Source organism: Globicephala melas, chromosome 1 (genome assembly GCF_963455315.2).
Source record: "Globicephala melas chromosome 1, mGloMel1.2, whole genome shotgun sequence".
In the NCBI taxonomy this organism is placed as follows: Eukaryota; Metazoa; Chordata; class Mammalia; order Artiodactyla; family Delphinidae; genus Globicephala; species Globicephala melas.
Genome location: NC_083314.1, coordinates 50,403,506 through 50,423,197, shown reverse-complemented (window position 1 = coordinate 50,423,197; position 19,692 = coordinate 50,403,506). Strand labels below are relative to the sequence as shown.

Below are 19,692 nucleotides of genomic sequence, written 5' to 3'. Positions count from 1 at the left end.
TAATAATATTATTTACCTCATAGGGTTGTTGTAGAGATTAAATGACATAATGAATGTAGATTGCTTAGGACAGTGCTTGGCATGTGGTAAACATTGTATAATTAATTTTTAGTCATTATTATTGTATTTAATTGAATATAAGGCACCACTGATTATAAGACCCTTATTATTTTATGTACCACTAAAAACATTGCCAATTAAACCATGCTTTCTTATCACTTATAATTTTTATTTTGCACCTAATAAAAGAGCTCTTTCAGTCTTACATAGATACAGATGTTTTTCTTTATGGGGCTATTTCTCTTTTGTTTTATAAGTTTTTATTTTTATAGAATTTGAAACTTATAGACAAGGTCAATATAAGGCACTCCTGTAACCTTTACCCAGGTTTGGTAATTGTTTACACTGTGCCCTATTGGCTTTGTCATTCTCTTTCCCTCTCTGTGTATCTCTATGTGTATGGTTTTTTTCTGAACCATTTTAGAGTAAGCTGGCAACATCATGCCTCTTTATCACCAAACATTTTAGGGTATGTTTCCTATAAATAAGGACAATCTCATATATCCATAATATAGTTATCAAAATCAGGAAATTTAACATTGATATGATAGTATTATCTAATATAGTTCATATTCAAGTTTCAAATTTTATTAATTGTCCCTGTAATGGCTTTTATAGCTATTTTCCCCTCCATTTTGGGATCCTAGGATCACACAGTGCTTTTAGTTGTCATGTTCCTTTAGACAGCTATAATCTGAAACCATTCTTTGTTTTTCTTGACCTCAATATCTATAGAATGTTCCTTAATTTTGGTTTGTCTGATGTGTACTTATTCAATTCAGGTTTTGTATTTTTGGCAGGTATAACATAGTGGTGATATTGTGACTTTCTCAGTGCATCATATAAAAAGGTGCATGATTAGACATAGATTTTTTTTTAATATATCATTTTTTATATATGTTTATAAAGGAAAATGTAAGTGAACAAATTAATCAAGGTGTTTCTAAAACTTATTCACATTGAGTGCTTACCTCCTAAGATGTTTTTTACTGGCAAGACTGTAATAAATACTGATTATCTTACTTATCTTTTGCCAGATGCACAAACTATTTCATATATTGAAGAAGGAACAGACCATTTATAATATAGTATTTCATGAACTTATTCGACAAGTCAGTGTGGACTGTGCAGATAGAGGAGAACTACTATCCAAAATCAGGTTAGAGCTGTTATTGGAGTACCCCAGTTTCCTCCTGAATTTTATATTAGAATTATATTTATATCTGCTTTTAAGAAAATCACAGGGCTTCCCTGGTGGCGCAGTGGTTGAGAGTCCGCCTGCCAATGCAGGGGACACGGGTTCGTGTCCCAGTCCGGGAGGATCCCACATGCCGCGGAGCGGCTGGGCCCGTGAGCCATGGCCACTGAGCCTGCGCGTCCGGAGCCTGTGCTCCGCAAAGGGAGAGGCCACAACAGTGAGAGGCCCACATACCGCAAAAAAAAAAAAAAAAAAAAAAAGAAAATCACAAAAGTAATTTCTCTATTGATAATAAGGGACCTAAGTGCATTTCTATTATATTTTCTATAGTAAAAATATATTAGTTGAGAACTTCCTTAAGGTGATTTCTGTTGGGATGTTTGGCACCATATTCTTTTATGATTGGGAGTGAAGTGCTACATGGAAAAGTAGAAACAGTATAGATTCTGGAGACAGACCAGTCTGATTTTAAATCATCATCTAGGTGTGTGACCTTGGTAAAAGTCTACCCCTTAGTTTGCTTATTTGTAAATGAAGACAATAACTATGTAAAAATTTTTCTTTTTTAAAAAAAATTAATTTAATTACTTAGTTAATTTTTGGCTGCATCGGGTCTTCATTGCTATGCACGGGCTTTTTCTCTAGTTGTGGTGAGCGGGGCCTACTCGTCATTGTGGTGTGTGGGCTTCTCACTGCGGTGGCTTCCCTTGTTGTGGAGCACAGGCTCTAGGCACACAGGCTTCAGTAGTTGTGGCACATGGGCTCAGTAGTTGTGGCTCGTGGGCTCTAGAGCACAGGCTCAGTAGTTGTGGCGCACGGGCTTAGCTGCTCGGTGGCATGTAACATCTTCCTGAACCAGGGGTCGAACCCACGTCCCCTGCATTGACAGGTGGATTCTTAACCACTGTGCCACCAGGGAAGTCCCACTATGTGAAAATTTTCCATTCTTAAATGATATTTACTGAGTTTCTACTCTGTGTCAGGCATTAAGATGCTTCATAGAATAATGCAAGCACAGAAGTAGGCGCTCAATACGATAATTATTATAGATGATGATGATAACTATTATTACTATAATTCTTTTCCTTATGACTATGGCACTTTCCAAAAGCAGAAAGGAATAGTAGAATTAGAATACTGGGTTCAAATTACACATCTTGCCATGAAACCATAGGCAAATTATTAGATTTCTCTGAATATCTGTTTCTCCTGAATGGGAATTAATAATATGAACTTGCCCTATTAGCCACTATCTGATTTGTGGAAACAGAGTCTGCCTATCTGACAGTGCTGAGAAACTAGGAGCAAAGCCATTAATAGGAGACTGGTCAAGAATAGATACTAAGGGGTAAGTTGTTGGAACACCATCAAGAGCTTCAGAATGCCCAATTAGAATGAGGATAGGGGCAACTAAAGGCTCAGTTGTCACTCTAAGAACAAAGCCAGGAGAGATAGATGAGGAATCATTGCAGAGGAAGTAGATAACTAACTGTGTATCCAAACCTTCCTTTAATGAGGAATTGGTGTGAGTGGGACTCTTCCAGCTGATTTCAGGAGTTAGCTTCTAGGGGCCAAAATAGGGTGGGGCCCTATTCCAGGAAGTCTAGACAGAAAGAGATAGGCAGGCAAGTCAAAGCCAAATTTCTTTAAGAAAAATTGAGCCAGACACTAGGGAGACAAAAATACTAACTCTAAAGTGCCAGAGTTAGGATCAGAATAGGGTTTCAAAGCTAAGGTTTTAGAATGGGGTAGAGTTGGAGTTTAAGAATACACAGTACGTGGGGATAAGCAATGAGGTTTCAGGGTGGTTGCTGCAAACATTCATGATGTGTTTGTGAAATGGTGAAACATTCAGTAGGTCCAGAATGATCTATTGTCCGGCATTTTGTTGTGTTAGGAGCTCTTTGAAGGTCTAGGGCCTACCTTCAATGAGGAAGACTTCTGTTGTCCTGAGCCTGGTATCTTCTAAAGTCCTCCCTGTTTCACAGGATTGTTGTGAGAATCCAGTAGCTGTCCCCAATAAATGGTAACACCATGCATGCCCTGGAAATACTCTGTGTCAGCCCCATTTGCTTGTCACTATAGTTTTCTGCTCTTTTTTTTTTTTTTTCTGGCTGCATTGGGTCTTTGTTGCTGTGCCCAGGCTTTCTCTAGTTGAGGAGAGCAGGGGCTACTCTTTGTTGTGGTGCACAGACTTTTCATTGCAGTGGCTTCTCTTGTTGCAGAGCACGGGCTCTAGGCATGCAGGCTTCAGTAGTTGTGACTCTCATGCTCTAGAGCGCAGGCTCAGTAGTTGTGGCACATGGGCTTAGTTGCTCCATGGCATGTGGGATCTTCCTGGACCAGGGATTGAACACATGTCCCCTGCATTGGCAGGCAGACTCTTATCCACTGCACCACTAGGGAAGTCCCTGCTCTGTGTCTTTCTGATCAGCTTGTGTGTGTCTCTGCTTTTCATGCGACTGTCTCTTAGGCCTGTTACTGTAGAAGGAGGGTTTCATATGAAATAGAGGTTCATAATAACCATTTTTTATAGAGGGAAGAATGACAGATTGGTTATAAGCTGAATAAGACTCAGATTACACAGAAATAGGGCTACTGCAGTAATTATTTTTGGTTGACACTATAAATATCTTTGGATGCAGGCATCTGACATTTTTCAATTATTGTTATTTTCATTTTTTCCAATATTTTATTAAGGGAATTTCCAAATACCCATATAAAATTTGAAAGAATTTTACTGTAAGCACACATATATCTAGATTCTGCCGTTAACATTATACTGTTCTCACTTTATTGCTTGTCTATCCATCTAGCCATGCTTCTGTTTATCCACCAACTTCATGTACTTCAAAGTAAAATGCAGACATCAGTGTATTTCCCTCAGATACTTCAGCGTGTCTGTCATTAATCAGAGTTCATTATTTATTTGCCATTTTTTCCTTTTTAAGTAAAAGTTACATATAATAAAATGAACAAATCTTGTCTGCATTTGTTGACTTTTGACAGATACATACACTTAAATAACCCAAACCCTTATCAAGATATAGGGTATTACGGCCACCTCACAAAGTTCCTTAATGCTCTTTCCCTGGAAATGCCCACCCCTCCTTCTCCAGAAGTTCTGACTTCTTTGAATCTTAGATTAGTTTTGCCTATTTAGGAACTTCATACAAATGGGATCATACAGTATACACTCTTTTATGTAAGGCTTCTTTCACATAGCGTGTTTTTGAAATTCATCCACATTGTGCATGTATGGGCAATTTGTTCTTTTTTATTGCTGAGTGGTATTCCATTGTATGAATGGAACAAAACGCACTTTATCTGTTTTCCTATTGATGGGCACTGTTTCCAGTTTGGGGCTATTATGAATAAAGCTACTGTGAACATTCTTGTAAGAATCTTTCTGTGAACATGTGCTTTCATTTCTTGGGTAAATATGTAGAAATGGGATTGCTAGTTCATAAGTTTGTTTTTTTAAATTTTTTTCAAAAATTGTTTATTTTTACACAAATTTTAAAGATTACTTTCCATTTACACTTATTCAAAAATATTGGCTATATTCCCCATGTTGTACAAAACATGATAAAGTAAGTTTAAGTTTATCTATTTATTTATTTATTGGCCATGCCTCACGGCATGCAGGAGGATAATCATACTTTTCCCTAAAGTGTTTGTACCATTATATACAGTATATACCATTATATACTCCTGCTAACAGTGTGTGAGAGTTCTGGTTGCTCCATATTTTTGCCAACATTTAGTTATGTAGTTCTTTTTAATTTTGGACATTATGGTGGTTGTATAATGGTATGTTATTATGCTTTTAACCTACATTTCCCTGCCAACTCTTTTTTTTTTCTTTTAAGATTTATTTATTTTTGGCTGTGTCAGGTCTTAGTTGCAGCACGTGGGATCTTTTTGTTGAGGCATGTGGCTCTTTTGTTGCAGCACGTGGGCTCTTTGCTGTGATGCGCGGGCTTCTCTCTAGTTGTGACATGCGGGTTTTTTTTTCTTCTCTTCTTTAGTTGTGGTGTGCAGGCTCCAGGGCGGGTGGGCTCTTTAGTTGTGGTGCTTGTCCCAGAACGCATGGACTCTGTAATTTGTGGCATGCAGTCTCTCTAGTTGAGGCACACAAGCTCAGTAGTTGTGGCACACAGGCTTAGTTGCCCCATGGCATATGGCATCTTAGTTCCCTGACCAGGGATTGAACCCACCTCCCCTGCATTGCAAGGCGGATTCTTTACCACTGGACCATCAGAGAAGTCCCTCCCTGCCAACTTTTGATGTTGAACACTTTTTCATGAGCTTCTTGACCATATATTCTTTTCGTGAAATGTCTGTTCAAATCTTTTGCCTAGTTTTAAATCAGGTTGTTTGTCTTTTTATTATTGAGCTTTAGGAGTTCTTTATACATCTCAGAAACTAGTCTTTTGTTATATATATAATTTTATTTTATATTTACATATATTTTAATGTATTTTAAAACATACATACATTTGACCCTTGAACAATGTGAGTTTAAACTGCATGGGCCTACTTAAGCATGGATTTTTTTTTTTTCTAATAAATAGAGTACTACATGATCCATGGTTGGTTAAATCTGTGGATTTGAAACCTTAGATACAGAGGGCTGACTATGGGACTTGAGCATCGTTGGATTTTGGTGTCCACAGTGGATCCTGGAACCAATCCCCCACAGATACCAAGGGATGACTGTCCACAGATTTTTAACTGCAGTGGAGTGGGCACCCCAACCCCTGCAGTGTTCAAGGATTGACTATACTTAATATTTTCACCCAGCTTGTTACTTACCTATTCATTTTTTAAAAAATGTGTTCACCTTACTTTCTTTTAAAAAATAAAAAGTTTAAAAAAAAATAGTTTTAGGACTTCCCTGGTGGTGCAGTGGTTAAGAATCCACCTGCCAATGCAGGGAACACGGGTTTGAGCCCTGGTCCGGGAATATCCCACATGCCATGGAGCAGCTAAGCCCATGCACCACAACTACTGAAGCCTGCACACCTAGAGCCCGTGCTCCTCAACAAGAGACGCCACCATAATGAGGAGCCCATGCACCGCAACCAAGAGTAGCCCCCGCTCGCCGCAACTAGAGAAAGCCCACATGCAGCAATGAAGACCCAACGCAGCCAAAAATAAATAAATAAATAAAATAAATTTATAAAAAACATAGTTTTAGATGTACAGAAGAACTGAACAGATAATACAGAGAGTGTCCCTATACCCCTCTGTCCTCTGTATACAGTTTCTCTCATTATTAACATCTTGTGTTAATGTAGTATATTTGTTATAAGTAATGAAACAATATATCAATATTATTGACTGAAGTTCATAGTTTACATTAAGGTTTATTCTTTTGTTATACAGTTCTATGGGTTTTGACAAATGCATATTTTTCAACCATAGAAAGGAATGAAGTACTGATACATGATTTACCATGGATGAACCTTGAAAACATTATGCTAAGTGAAAGAAGCTAGTCACAAAAGATCACATACTGTATGATTCAGTTTATATGAAATGTCCGGAAGAGGCAAATCTAGACAGAAAGTAGATTAGTAGTTGCCAGGAAATGAGAGAAAGAAGAATGGAGAGTGACTGCTAACGGGTACCGTTAAGAGGTGTTTGAGGATGATGAAAATACTCCAGAATTAGATAGGTTGAGGGTTTCACAACTTTGTGAATATACTAAACACATTATCATACACTTTTAAAGGGTGAATTTTATGGCATGTAAATTATATCTTAATCAAAATTACGAAGTGTTCCTTAGTAGTCATCTCATCATTGTGATTCCTCATTTACATTGCCGATATTACTTTGTGTATCAAATTTCACATAAGAAAAAATTTAAACACCTCTTTTATATAAGTGTTATCTACCTTCCTATAACTTCTACCTGCTAATCCTAATTTTGTACTCTAAAAATCCTCAAAAGAAGTCCATTCTTCCTTTCATCTTATAGCTCTTTAAATATTTGAAAACAGGCTTTTTGTCTTCCTCTTATGCATTCTGTTAAGCTAAACATCCACAGTTCTTTCAAGTTTTCTTAGTGAAATATACTACACATGGAAAGCACACTAATTTGTCCATGTTGATTTCAAAATATGGTATCAGTCGGTATCACAACATTACAGTATCATACAGAATAGTTTCATGGTCCTAAAAACCCTTGTGCATCACCTATTTATCCCTCCTCCCTTCCCATCCCCCCTCACCCTGAACCCTCAGTAACCACTGATCTTTTTACTGTCTCTATCCTTTTTCTCTTTTCTAGAACATCATACAGTTGAGGTAATATGTTATGTGGTCTTTCCAGACTGGTTTCTTTACTCTCACTTGAATTTTAATCTGATGAAAAATTTCCTGACCATTATTTTGTGGAATTCATTAAATTCTGGGCATTTAATGCCAGAATATCATTGCTTTGGAACAATGATATGCTTTGGAACAATTTGACTATGATGTGTTTTGGTGTAGTTTTCTTCATGTTTCTTATGCTTGGTATTCATTGAGATTTTTGGATCTGTGAATTTATATTTTTCATCAAATATGGAAATTTTTTGGCTCATTTTTCTTCAAGTATTTTTTCTGCCCTTCCCCTCTTCAGGGGAGTCTATTTACACATATATTAGGCCACTAATAATGAAATTATCCCACAGGTCACTGATGTTTTGAAATCTTTATTTTTTTCTCTTTTACTGTTCATTTTGGATAGCTTCTATTGCTGTATCTTCAATTTCACTAATCTTTTCTTCTGCAGTATCTAATCTGCTTTTAATCCCATCCAGTGGTATTTTCATCTGAGACACTGTAGTTTTCATTTCTAGAAGCTCAGTTAGGGTCTTTTAAAAAATACTATCCATGTCTCCTTAACTTTTTTTTTTTTTTTACATCTTTATTAGAGTATAATTGCTTTACAATGGTGTGTTAGTTTCTGCTTTATAATAAAGTGAATCAGTTATGCTCCTTAACTTTTTGAACATATGGAATATAGTTATGATAACTTTTAATGCCCTTATCTGTTAATTCTAACACTTATGCCATTTCTGGGTCAGTTTTGATTGATTGATTTTTCACTTCATGGTTGTGTTTTCCTACTTCTTTGCACACTTGGTAATTTTGATTGAACGGCAGACATTGTGAATTTTATCTTATTGGATACTATGTATTTTTGTACTCTTAAAAATATTCTTGAGCTTTATTCTGGGACACAACTGTTACTTGAAAACAGTTTGACCTTTTGGGACCTTTGGGCAGGACCAGAACAGTGCTCAATTTAGGGCTAATTATTCCTGAATACTGAGACTAGACTTTTCTTTGTATTCTATCCACTGCCTCATGAATCATGAATTTTTCCAGTTTGGCTAGGTGGAACAGGCATGATTTTGAGCCATGTGTGAGTGCCAGGCACTCTTACCTTTGATCCTTTCAGATGGTTCTTTCCCTGGTCTCAGAAAGTTTCTTCACATTTATGCCCTGATCATTACTTAGCTGAATACTTGAGGGGGACCCTCTGTAGACCTCCAGAGCTCTCTGTGCAGCTCTTTTCTCCCTGGTAGCTTGTCCTCTGAACTCTAGCCACTTTCATCTTTCTAGACTCTTAGCTCTGTCTCCTTAAATTAGGGAGTCCAGTGGGGTCCTCATGGGTTCCATCTCCTTATTGCATGGCCTGAAAACTCTCTCAGGCCAGCAAGTTGGAGCAATCATAGTGCTTACCTTATTTGTTTCTGGTGTCTCAGGAATCACTTTCTTTCATTGCTTGATACCCAGTGTCAAAAATTGTTTCACATACTGTGTCTTTTTTTGTTGTTGTCATTGTTATTTTAGGAAGGAGAGTGTATTTGGTTCCTCTGGATTTCTTTTTTTATTTCTTGCACCTATATCTGTACTACAATCCTATGTATAAATTAATGTCCTTCATAAGTTTTGGAGAAGTACCAGTGATGATCTCTTTGATGAATGTCTGTTCTCTATTCTCTCTGTTTTCTCTTTCTGGAACTCTGATTAGACTTATATTAGATCTTCTCATTCTATGCTCTTCGTCTCTTTATCTCTATTTCATAATTTCCACCTCCTTGTCTCTGTGCTGCATTCTGGGTATTTTTTCCAGGACATTAATACTCTCTTTAGCTACATCTATTCTGCTGTAACTCATCTATTGAGTTTTACAGTTTGATAATTACATTTTTCCCCTGAGAGTTCTGTTGGTTTGTGTCCATATCTGTCTCATCATATTTGATAAGTTTTTTGTTGCTTATTCATGTTCAAATTCCATCTTTTATTTCTCAGACATTTCATACATAGTTTTGTATTCTAAATCTGATAATTCTAATATATGAAGACCATTGGTATCTAAATCTACTGTGTGTTGTTTCTTCTGCGTCTCATTCATGATGGTTTATTTACATGAGTATTTTCCAGTCTTTGCTTGTGTGACTAATATTTGGCTAATCTTAATCATGAAATCCTCAGGGTATAAATCATGGATGCTTCCTGAAGAGATGATTTGTATTTTTTCTTTTCTGGAATCCTGGCTTCATCCAATAGCCCTACTCCCAGGTTGCCCACTTTGAAGAAAGCCCAAGACTTAGTCTCTGGGACGCAATGTTGGTATTTTTACTGGGCCACCTCTGACCTTGGGTTTTCCTAGTGAATACTGGTTACCACTTCACACTCCATTGTTAGCTTACCATATTTAGTTTGTTGTTGTTTTTTCATCCCTAGAGACTTCTATTTCTTTCTGTGAGCCCAGTAATGCTTCAAGAAGTATGCTTTATCATGGATATAGTTGTGTTGTAATGGGAGGGCTCTTCAGAATATTTTGTCTCTATATTGCCATGAGGGAGGGTCTTAAAGAAGGTGTTTTAAAAATTGATACGTCCCAATGTATGAGCTGCACATTGAGCTGATAAACTCCCTGTCACTTTAAGTGTTTAAGCAAGGGCTGGATAATTCTTTCTGTCAGTGGGTGAGAGATCAAGCTAAATGATTATTTCAACTCAAAGATATTAAAATTCTAGGGTCTCAGGCTTAGAATACAATACCTAGATCACCTTTAAAATAAATGAAGACTGCTTAGTTATAGTATTTATAATTTATCATCTGTGATCATTTCCAAATATTTTGTTTGGTTTTATTCAGAAGCAAGAGAAATTACTTCTTAGCACTTAAAGACTTCTTTGTCTTTGTTTATTTTTAAACAGTTAGTGTCTTTTTACATTTGGGTCAGTTTGAGTAAGTGGTTTTATTCATGAATTCAACTATTTACCAAAAAAACTATTTAGAAAAATTCCACTATATTCAAGGCACTCTGTTAGATGTTGTAAGTTTGTAAATACGTAAGACATAGTTTTTATCCTGATAGAGTTTATAATTTAGAAGAAGAAATAAAAAAAGTCCTTATTTTGTTTTATATCTCAGACATTATATTCCAAATATTTATGACTCTGATTAAAATTCTCCACAGTTCATTCACTTGGAATGCGCATTCATTCATGAGCATGGCAGGAATTCACAGCCTAGATCCTTTTCTTTTTCTGTCTTTTTCTCCCCACATATCTTTTGTGAGTATCTGTTCTCTATTTCTTTCCCTAACATTACTTTCTCTCTCACATATTTTCTGGTTTGTTTTTCCTTTTCTTCTGCATGATGTCTTGTTTTCCTTCTTTCTCATACAGAGAGCGGTATGTACAACTGCTTGATCAAATTGCCTGGCATATGACTGACTTCTACAAAGACATGGTAACTCAGCGAGTGATGGACCAGCGCATTTTAGAAGAACTGTACAATTTTAATAATGTTATTGAGGAACTGATCAGGTAAAAACTGTGCTTATCAAAGCCCTGTCTCTAAAGAGAGTAAAAAATACTCAGGGAAAGTAGAATGATTAAAGATGAGGACTCTCTGATTCTCTTTTCGTGTTTTGCAAGAGAACAGAAAGACCTGGATATAACTGTAGAGACATGGGTTACACAGGTTAACACAAAACTAGGGGTCTGTTGTATGTTTGATAGGGAAAAAACTCTTGTTCTTCCTTCCAAAATAGAGATGCTTATCTTAGCTTGGTTTACAGAGCAGCACCATGATTATGGATGTTAAGGTTCAAATCCCAAAGAGAATAAGCATTATATATAATAGCAATCACATTTAGTGATCAACCAACCTTGTGGCCAGATGATTAGTGACAAGAATGAAGAGGATAGGATAGGCATGTCAGAGGGTAGGACAGAGCAGCCTTAAGGCCTTGCCTGCCAGCATCTGCCTTCACTCCATTCTAGAGAATCCTCCCCATCTTCTTTCTGCCTTTTCTAGCCAGTCTGATTCCATTGCCAAACCTGGTAAGAGTCCACCTGAATGAACACTAGATTTCTAGTTTATAAGGTAGAAAAACTAGGAAGAGATGTACACATGATAACTGAGAAGATTCCTGAGTATAAATCTGATTTCCTAGGTAGAAACGTTTTCAAAATCTTCAACTATGAATACAAAATTTGCTTCCTTTATTTCAGGGAGCTGTGTTTGGTTCAGGCACATGATATGAAATTAACAAAGGAAGCAGAGAAGGCCCACAGAGCTTTGGCACAAGCTCTTTTAGACGCTGAAAAGAATGCCAGGTGAGTTACCGAATGTTAGCCATTATGTCATACTTGCTTCACACCTTATTTCAAGAAATAAAAATGTTTAGAAGCATTTGAAGTTTTTTGAATTACAACAGTGCTTAAAGGAGTTAATATATGTTAAAGTTCATTGTATATATTAACTCTTCCACACACTGTTGTAATACACATCTTTTGTCTCCTTGTGTGCGAATTTTCCAGGGGGGTAAACCTAGAAGTGGAATTACCGGGTCATAGGATATGCATAGCCTTGTCTTGCTGGATGTTACCAGATACTCCACAAAGTGGTTGTACCAGTATATCCTCTAATCAGTGTATGAGATTTCCCTTTTGCTCATATCTTTTATTAGTCTGATAGATATGAAAGGTACCTGGTTTTTGTTTGCATTTTCCTAGTTAGTAGTGTGAGTGTAGTTCTTTTTTAGATTTTAGTGACTCTGCTGTGGTCCTAATGTTTTTATTCTATTTCAGGGGTTAGCAGACTTTTTCTGTAAAGGGCCAGATGGTGAGATATGGTTTCTGATGCAACTACTCAATCAACTGTTCCTTTGTAATGTGTGCCACTGTAGTGCAAAAGCAGCCAAGGACAATACCAGAACATGATTGTGTTCCAATAAAACTTTATTTATTGACACTGAAATCTGAATTTATAATATTTCCTTGTGTTACAGAATATTATTCTCCTATTGTTTTTTAACCATTAAAAATATAAATCAAATATATAAAAAATAAAAAAAGTAAAATTCTTAGCTCATGTGCTATATAAAAACAAGTGGTGGGCCAGGTTTGACCCACAGGCTGTAGTTTGCTAACCTCTATTCTATTTCATTTTCATATTCTATTTCGTTTTCTGTTAGAGTTCTGATTACTAGGAAGCTCTTGGGTATGTATCAAAAGATATATATGATTGCATTTAATTTTTATTTAGTTGATTTAAAATATTATTATATTATCATAGAAGCAGTACATGTGCCTTATAAGAAAATTAGAAAACACAGACAAGCAAAAATAAATTTAAAAAAATCACAATTTCGGGACTTCCCTGGTGGTCCAGTGGTTAAGACTCCACTCTCCCAATGCAGGGGACCTGAGTTCAATCCCTAGTGAGGGAACTAGATGCTGCATGCCGCAACTAAAGATCCTGCATGCCTCAATGAAGATCCCACACGCGACAATGAAGATCCCATATGCCACAACTGAGACCCGATGCAGCTAAAAATAAAATAAAATAAAAAAATTAAAAAAAATAAATCTTTAAAAAATAAATAAATTAGAATTTCTTTTGTGCTAATGTCGATTATCAGAACAAAACATCTAAAATCAGAGAGAAGGGGAAGAAAAGAGAGAAAAAAAAATCTCATTTTCTTTAAACATTGATGGTTCTGAAGTAGGATGGTTCATTTTGTGTGTGTGTGATTAGATATTGTAGGTAATATTTTTTTCTTACAGTGACTAATTATTTTGTTGAAAATTTGGAAAATACAGAAACACATAAATAAGAAAATTAAAAACATTCACAATTCTCTTAAAGTTAACTACTATTAATATTTCAATATATTTTTCTTTTTTCTATATATTTTTTATAAAAATGATATAAACTGAATATGTACTATTGTCATTTGGGTTTTCTTGTTTTATGTTGTACACAAAAATTTTTCCTATGTACCAGAGTATTAAGAACATGACCTTTATTTTTTATTTATTTTTTTAATTAATTAATTAATTATTTTTGGCTGCGTTGGGTCTTCATTGCTGCGCACGGGCTTTCTCTAGTTGCGGTGAGCCGGGGCTACTCTTTGTTGAGATGCGCAGGCTTCTCACTGCGGTGGCTTTTCTTGTTGTGGAGCATGGGCTCTAGGAGTGCAGGCTTCAGTAGTTGTGGCACGTGGGCTCTAGAGCGTATGCTTAGTAGTTGTGGCTCATGGGCTTAGTTGCTCCGTGGCATGTGGGATCTTCCTGGACCAGGGCTCGAACCCATGTTCCCTGCATTGGCAGGCAGATTCTTAACCACTGCGCCACCAGGGAAGTCCTAAGAACATGATCTTTAATTAGCTACAGAGTATTTTCATCATAGAGCTGCATTATATATTTTATTTGGCCAGTCCCTTGTTGTTGGACATTAAGGTTGTTTCTGAATTTTTTCTTTGACTGTTATAAATAAGACTCATTCACATATACACTACCAAATGTAAAATGGGTGGCTAGTGGGAAGCTGCTGCATAGCACAGGGAGATCAGCTTGATGCTTTGTGACAACCTAGAGGGGTGGGATAGGGAGGGTGGGAGGGAGGCTCAAGAGGGAGGGGATATGGGGATATATGTATACATATAGCTGATTTAGTTTGTTCTACAGCAGAAACTAACATTGTAAAGCAATTATACTCCAATAAAGATATTTTAAAAAAAGATAAATAAGGGTCATTAATTCCCTTTTTAAAATTGAGGTCTTTTAGATAGTAAAGTGCATAACTCTTAAGGTTATTGCTTGTTGAATTTTTATATGTACATTCATCTGTGTGCCACCTACAGTGATTAATTTTTTCTCAGTTTGAACAAGTGGATGCCTCCAAATAGAAGGAGGCTTTAGGAACTGATGTTGGCGATTAATGGCTTTCAACAAAATTAGAAGAATTTTGTGTCACTGACCTTTTATTCTTACAGAAAAATTAATGTTCCTTAGGAGGAAGTGTTTTCAAAAGATTTGTGAAAGGCTACCAGTCACTTTCTAACTTCTGTGTTTGTATTTAACCTCAGAAGGGATTTTAATTCTAAAAGAAGCTTCAGTGTAAGTTAGAAGGAAAAGGTATGTTCTGGTAAACAAGAAGAAAAAAGATTTAAGAAAAATGTACTTAATTATACTTAAGCTTTTGGTTGATTGGTGGAGAATTTCTTTAAATCTTATACTAATTATATATAATTTTAAAATGTAGCTCACAATTATTGGGCTTTGTGCGCTTGTCTCTTCTTAATAAAGAATCCTAAATTCTGTGAGAAAAAAAAAAGAAAAACAGCTATATTACTACTACTTGTATTCAGAATTTTTCATTAGATATAGTGTTGTTATACCACTGGAGTACCATGGTGTGAAAATTCTAGTGAATCAAGAAGAATATGATGAAAAGTGTTTAGAGCAGGGAACAATACATTGAACATTTTACTTTAGGACCTTTGTAAGATTTATTCATGAAATGTGAGTATTTTTTCTTCTATTTCAGTGTATATTAGTGTTACTAATATATCCAGAAGTTATACCATAATTACCTTGTGATGAGTTTTAAAGGCACAAACTGCCTACTTTAGAACAAAATTATTTTTTAAATATGTATTTATATAGCTGTTTTTAAATTTTTCTTTTAGAATTGTAGAAGAATATCATGACTTATATACGTTACAAAGAGGAAGGATGGAGAGTGATATTAAACAGTTAATGGCAGAAAGAGATATCTGGAGCTCAGCCACATATGAATTGTCTGTAAAGGTTGGTTCATCTGAAATCGTAACTTATTTTTTGGCTGGATAAAGTTTCATTTTACAGTTTCAATAATCTAGACAAAATTTTTATTTATTTATTTTAATTTTTTTTTAACTTTTTTTTTTGGTTGCATTGGGTCTTCATTGCTGCATGTGGGCTTTCTCTAGTTGCAGTGAGCGGGGGCTACTCTTTGTTGCAGTGTGCGGGCTTCTCATTGTGGTGGCTTCTCTTGTTGTGGAGCATGGGCTCTAGGTGTGTGGGCTTCAGTAGTTGCAGCACGTGGGCTCAGTAGTTGCATCATGTGGACCCTAGAGTGCATAGGCTTCAGTAGTTGTGGTGCATGGGCTTAATTGCTTTGCAGCATGTGGGGTCTTCCTGGACCAGGGCTTGAACCCATGTCTCCTCCATTGGCAGGCAGATTCTTTACCACTGCGCCACCAGGGAAGTTCCCAAAATTTTATTTTATTTTTAAATTTTTATTGAAGTACAGTTGATTTACAATGTTGTGTTTAATATCTGCTGTACAGCAAAGTGACTTAGTTATACATATATATACATTGTTTTTCATATTTTCCATTGTGGTTTATCAGAGGATATTGAATATAGTTCCCTGTGCTATACAGTAGGACCTTGTTGTTTATTTGTCCTATATATAATAGCTTGCATCTGCTAATCCCAAACTCCCAATCATTCCCTCCCCGACCCCCCTTACCCTTTGGCAACCACAAGTCTGTTCTCTATATCTGTGAGTCTGTTTTTGTTTTGCAGATATGTTCATTTTTGTCATGTTTTAGATTCCACATGTAAGTGATATCATGTGGTATTTGTCTTTGTTTCTGACTTACTTCACTTAGTATGATAATCTCTAGGTCCATCCATGTTGCTGCAAATGGCATTATTTCATTCTTTTTAATGGCTGAGTAATATTTCATTGTATGTGTGTGTATATATATATATCTTAAAAAATTTTTTTAAATTTTTTAAATTAATTTTTTATTAGCATATAGTTGATTTACAATGTTGTATTAGTTTCTGCTGTACAGCAAAGTGAATCAGTTATACATATATCCACTCTTTTTTAGATTCTGTTCCCATATAGGTCATTACAGAGTACTGAGTAGAGTTTCCTGTGCTATATAGTAGGTTCTTATTCATTATCTGTTTTATATATAGTAGTGTGTATATGTCAATCCCAATCCCCCAATTTGTCCTTCCCACCCCTTCTTTCCCCCTTGGTAACCATGTTTGTTTTCTACATCTTTGACTCTATTTCTGTTTTGTAAATAGGTTCATTTGTACTTTTTTTTTTAGATTCCACATGTAAGTGATGTCATATGATGTTTGTCTTTCTCTGTCTGACTGACTTCACATGGTCTCTAGGTCCATCCATGTTGCTGCAAATGGCATTATTTTGTTCTTTTTAATGGCTGAGTAATATTCCACTGTGTGTGTGTGTGTGTGTGTGTGTGTGTGTGTGTGTGTGTACCACACCTTCTGTATCCATTCATCTGCTTATGGACATTTAGGTTGTTTCCGTGTAGACAAAATTTAAAAAAATGAAGTATATGTATATATGTGTGTATATATATATATATATATATATTTTTTTTTTTTTTTTTTTTGCGGTACGCGGGCCTCTCACTGTTACGGCGTCTCCCGTTGTGGAGCACAGGCTCCGGACACACAGGCTCAGTGGCCATGGCTCACGGGCCCAGCCGCTCCACAGCATGTGGCATTCCCAGACCGGGGCATGAACCCGTGTCCCCTGCATCGGCAGGCGGACTCTCAACCACTGCGCCACCAGGGAAGCCCAAAGATGTATATTTAATTGATGAATAATGCAGCTATTCTATTATGGGCCTTGAAAAGGAAAAGTTACATTGTTTTCTTTTGTTTATTCTCTATTGGATAGCTGGCTATTGTCCAATTAAGGGCTCTTTTTTCCACCAGAACCTATGAGTATGAGCCAGAATTCTATTTCTGTTGTTTGTGAACATGTTAAAACTTTCAACTTTAATTATACACTAATAAACTAGGGAAAGTGATTCTTATTTTTTTTACATAATGTAACTGTATTACGATCACTTGATAACTCGCTTTGGTTCTATTACCTTGGTACCCAAGATGACAACTGACTTGAAATATGGCAGCCTGTGGACAATTATAGTGATGCTTTAGGAAAGTAGTAATGTCCCACAATACAGTGTTCTATTTTTCTAAAATGTTTGCTGGTTGGTTGCCTAATTTCACATCTGGAAATTATAATATTAACAATAAATTATGACCCTCAACAGATTCAAATTTTTATACCATTTTCCTCTTTAATAGTCAGACCTCATCTACGACACAGATGTTCCATTCTGATGCAGAACTTTAAAAGGGACATTGACATGTCCAGAGAAAACAACTGTGAAAGTAAATATATAACATAAGAAACAAACCTGGAAAAGAAACAGACTCACAGATACAGAAAACGAACTAGTAGTTACCAGTGGGGAGAGGGGAAGGTGGCGGGGCAAGATAGGGTAGAGGATTGAGGTACAAACTACTATGTATAAAATAAATAAGCTACAAGGATACATTGTACAGTACAGAGAATATAGCCAATATTTTATAATAACTATAAGTGGAATATAACCTTTAAAAACTGTCACCATGTTGTACACCTGAAACTTATATAATATTGTACATCAACTATACCTCAGTTTAAAAGAAAAAAGAAACAAATCTGGGAGCTAGCATGTTCAGTAGGAGAAAAAAAGATGACAAGTGAGTTCCCTCACTCTAGAAGTATTCAAACAGTAGAGAACTAACTGACCAGTGGTAAGAGATTTCTGTAGAAGAATACCTTGAATTACTGGGGCTTTGTGTTGGATCATCCCTAATAGGAAATAACAGCTATAATGTCAACTCCCTGAAAATAAGGACTTTGTTCACCGATATGTGCACAGTGTCTTGAACAGTCAGTCATTCACTGAATGACTATATAATTGATTCAGTATATCAGTGGTTCTCAAAGTATGGTCCATGAACCTCCTTGAAGTTCCATAAAACCCTTCATGAGGTGAAAACTAGTGTCATTGTAACACTGAGTTATCTTCTGCCTTTTTCATTCTCATTCTGATATGATTTTTCTTGAAGCTACATGGTATGGGATATTGCAACAGATTGAATTCAAAAGCAAATGAAAATCCAGCTCTATTCTATTAAAGCAAACATTAAAGAGATTTGTAAAAATGTGAAACTGTGTGTACTTTTCACTATTTTTTTTGTTTTAGAAAATGTAGTTATTTTTCAGAAAAACTATGTTAAATATATAATGAGCTTATTAATGTTTAAGTGAATTAACAAATACATATTTTAAATAATTTCAGTTTTCCAATGCAATAAATAACAATAGATATAATCCATATAAACAAAAGCTCTTCGGAGTTCTCAATAATTTTTAAGAGTATAAAGGGGTTTTGAGATAAAATTGAGAACCTCTGCTATATACTTTGTTCAGTTTGGTTCCAGTTCAGTAGTTTTAGAAAACATGAATTTATGATTCAAGTTAGTTCATGATTTTTTTGTTTTGTTTTGTTTTTTGTTTTTTTGTGGTACGTGGGCCTCTCACTGTTGTGGCCCCTCCCATTGCGGAGCACAGGCTCCGGATGCGCAGGCTCAGCGGCCATGGCTCACGGGCCCAGCCGCTCTGCAGCATGTGGGATCTTCCCGGACTGGGATACGAACCCGTGTCCCCTGCATCGGCAGGCGGACTCTCAACCACTGCACCACCAGGGAAGCCCCTAGTTCATGATTTAAATAAGAAATTGTTATTGAATTAATGATTCAGTGAAAAATTGGTGTGTGATATTGGTTTGGGTTTAATAAATTACAATGGTTTGTTAATGTTTTAGGTTCCTAATTTTAGTACTTTCTAAAAATAGGTAATTGAAAGAAATAAAGTCATGTTGGCTAAAAGACTTTACCTCAATGAAAAAGGCTGGAATAAATATACTAAGCATTTCATCATACTGCTGTCAACTAAGGTAAAGCTCAATTCACTTAAGTCATGGGAAAAGAGACTTCAACTGTTGAGGGTTGAAACTACAAGAAGCCTTTGTTAATTTATAGATTTTTAAAAATTTTAATTAATTTATTTACTTTTGGCTGTGTTGGGTCTTCATTGCTGTGCACAGGCTTTCTCTAGCTGTGGCCAGCAGGGGCTACTCTTCTTTGCCGTGTGTGGACTTCTCACTGTGGTGGCTTCTCTTGTTGTGGAGCATGGGCTCTGGAGCACAGGCTCAGTAGTTGTGGCGCACGGGCTTAGTTGCTCTG

General features: G+C 36.2%; 1 protein-coding gene across 3 annotated transcripts in view; it reads left to right on the top strand.

The window, feature by feature from the left end:
• AXDND1 (axonemal dynein light chain domain containing 1) overlaps nt 1–19,692 on the top strand; it is a 66,078-nt gene that overhangs the window by 11,103 nt on the left and 35,283 nt on the right. For 2 of the 3 annotated variants that reach the window (XM_070043875.1, XM_030875334.3), the window contains exons 9-13: nt 1,098–1,219; nt 10,963–11,103; nt 11,794–11,898; nt 15,258–15,378; nt 19,302–19,403. In XM_070043875.1, coding sequence (XP_069899976.1) covers nt 1,098–1,219; nt 10,963–11,103; nt 11,794–11,898; nt 15,258–15,378; nt 19,302–19,403 — 591 coding nt within the window. The remainder of the gene's footprint in view (nt 1–1,097; nt 1,220–10,962; nt 11,104–11,793; nt 11,899–15,257; nt 15,379–19,301; nt 19,404–19,692) is intronic. The other variant, XM_060295785.2, reaches the window with a different exon arrangement.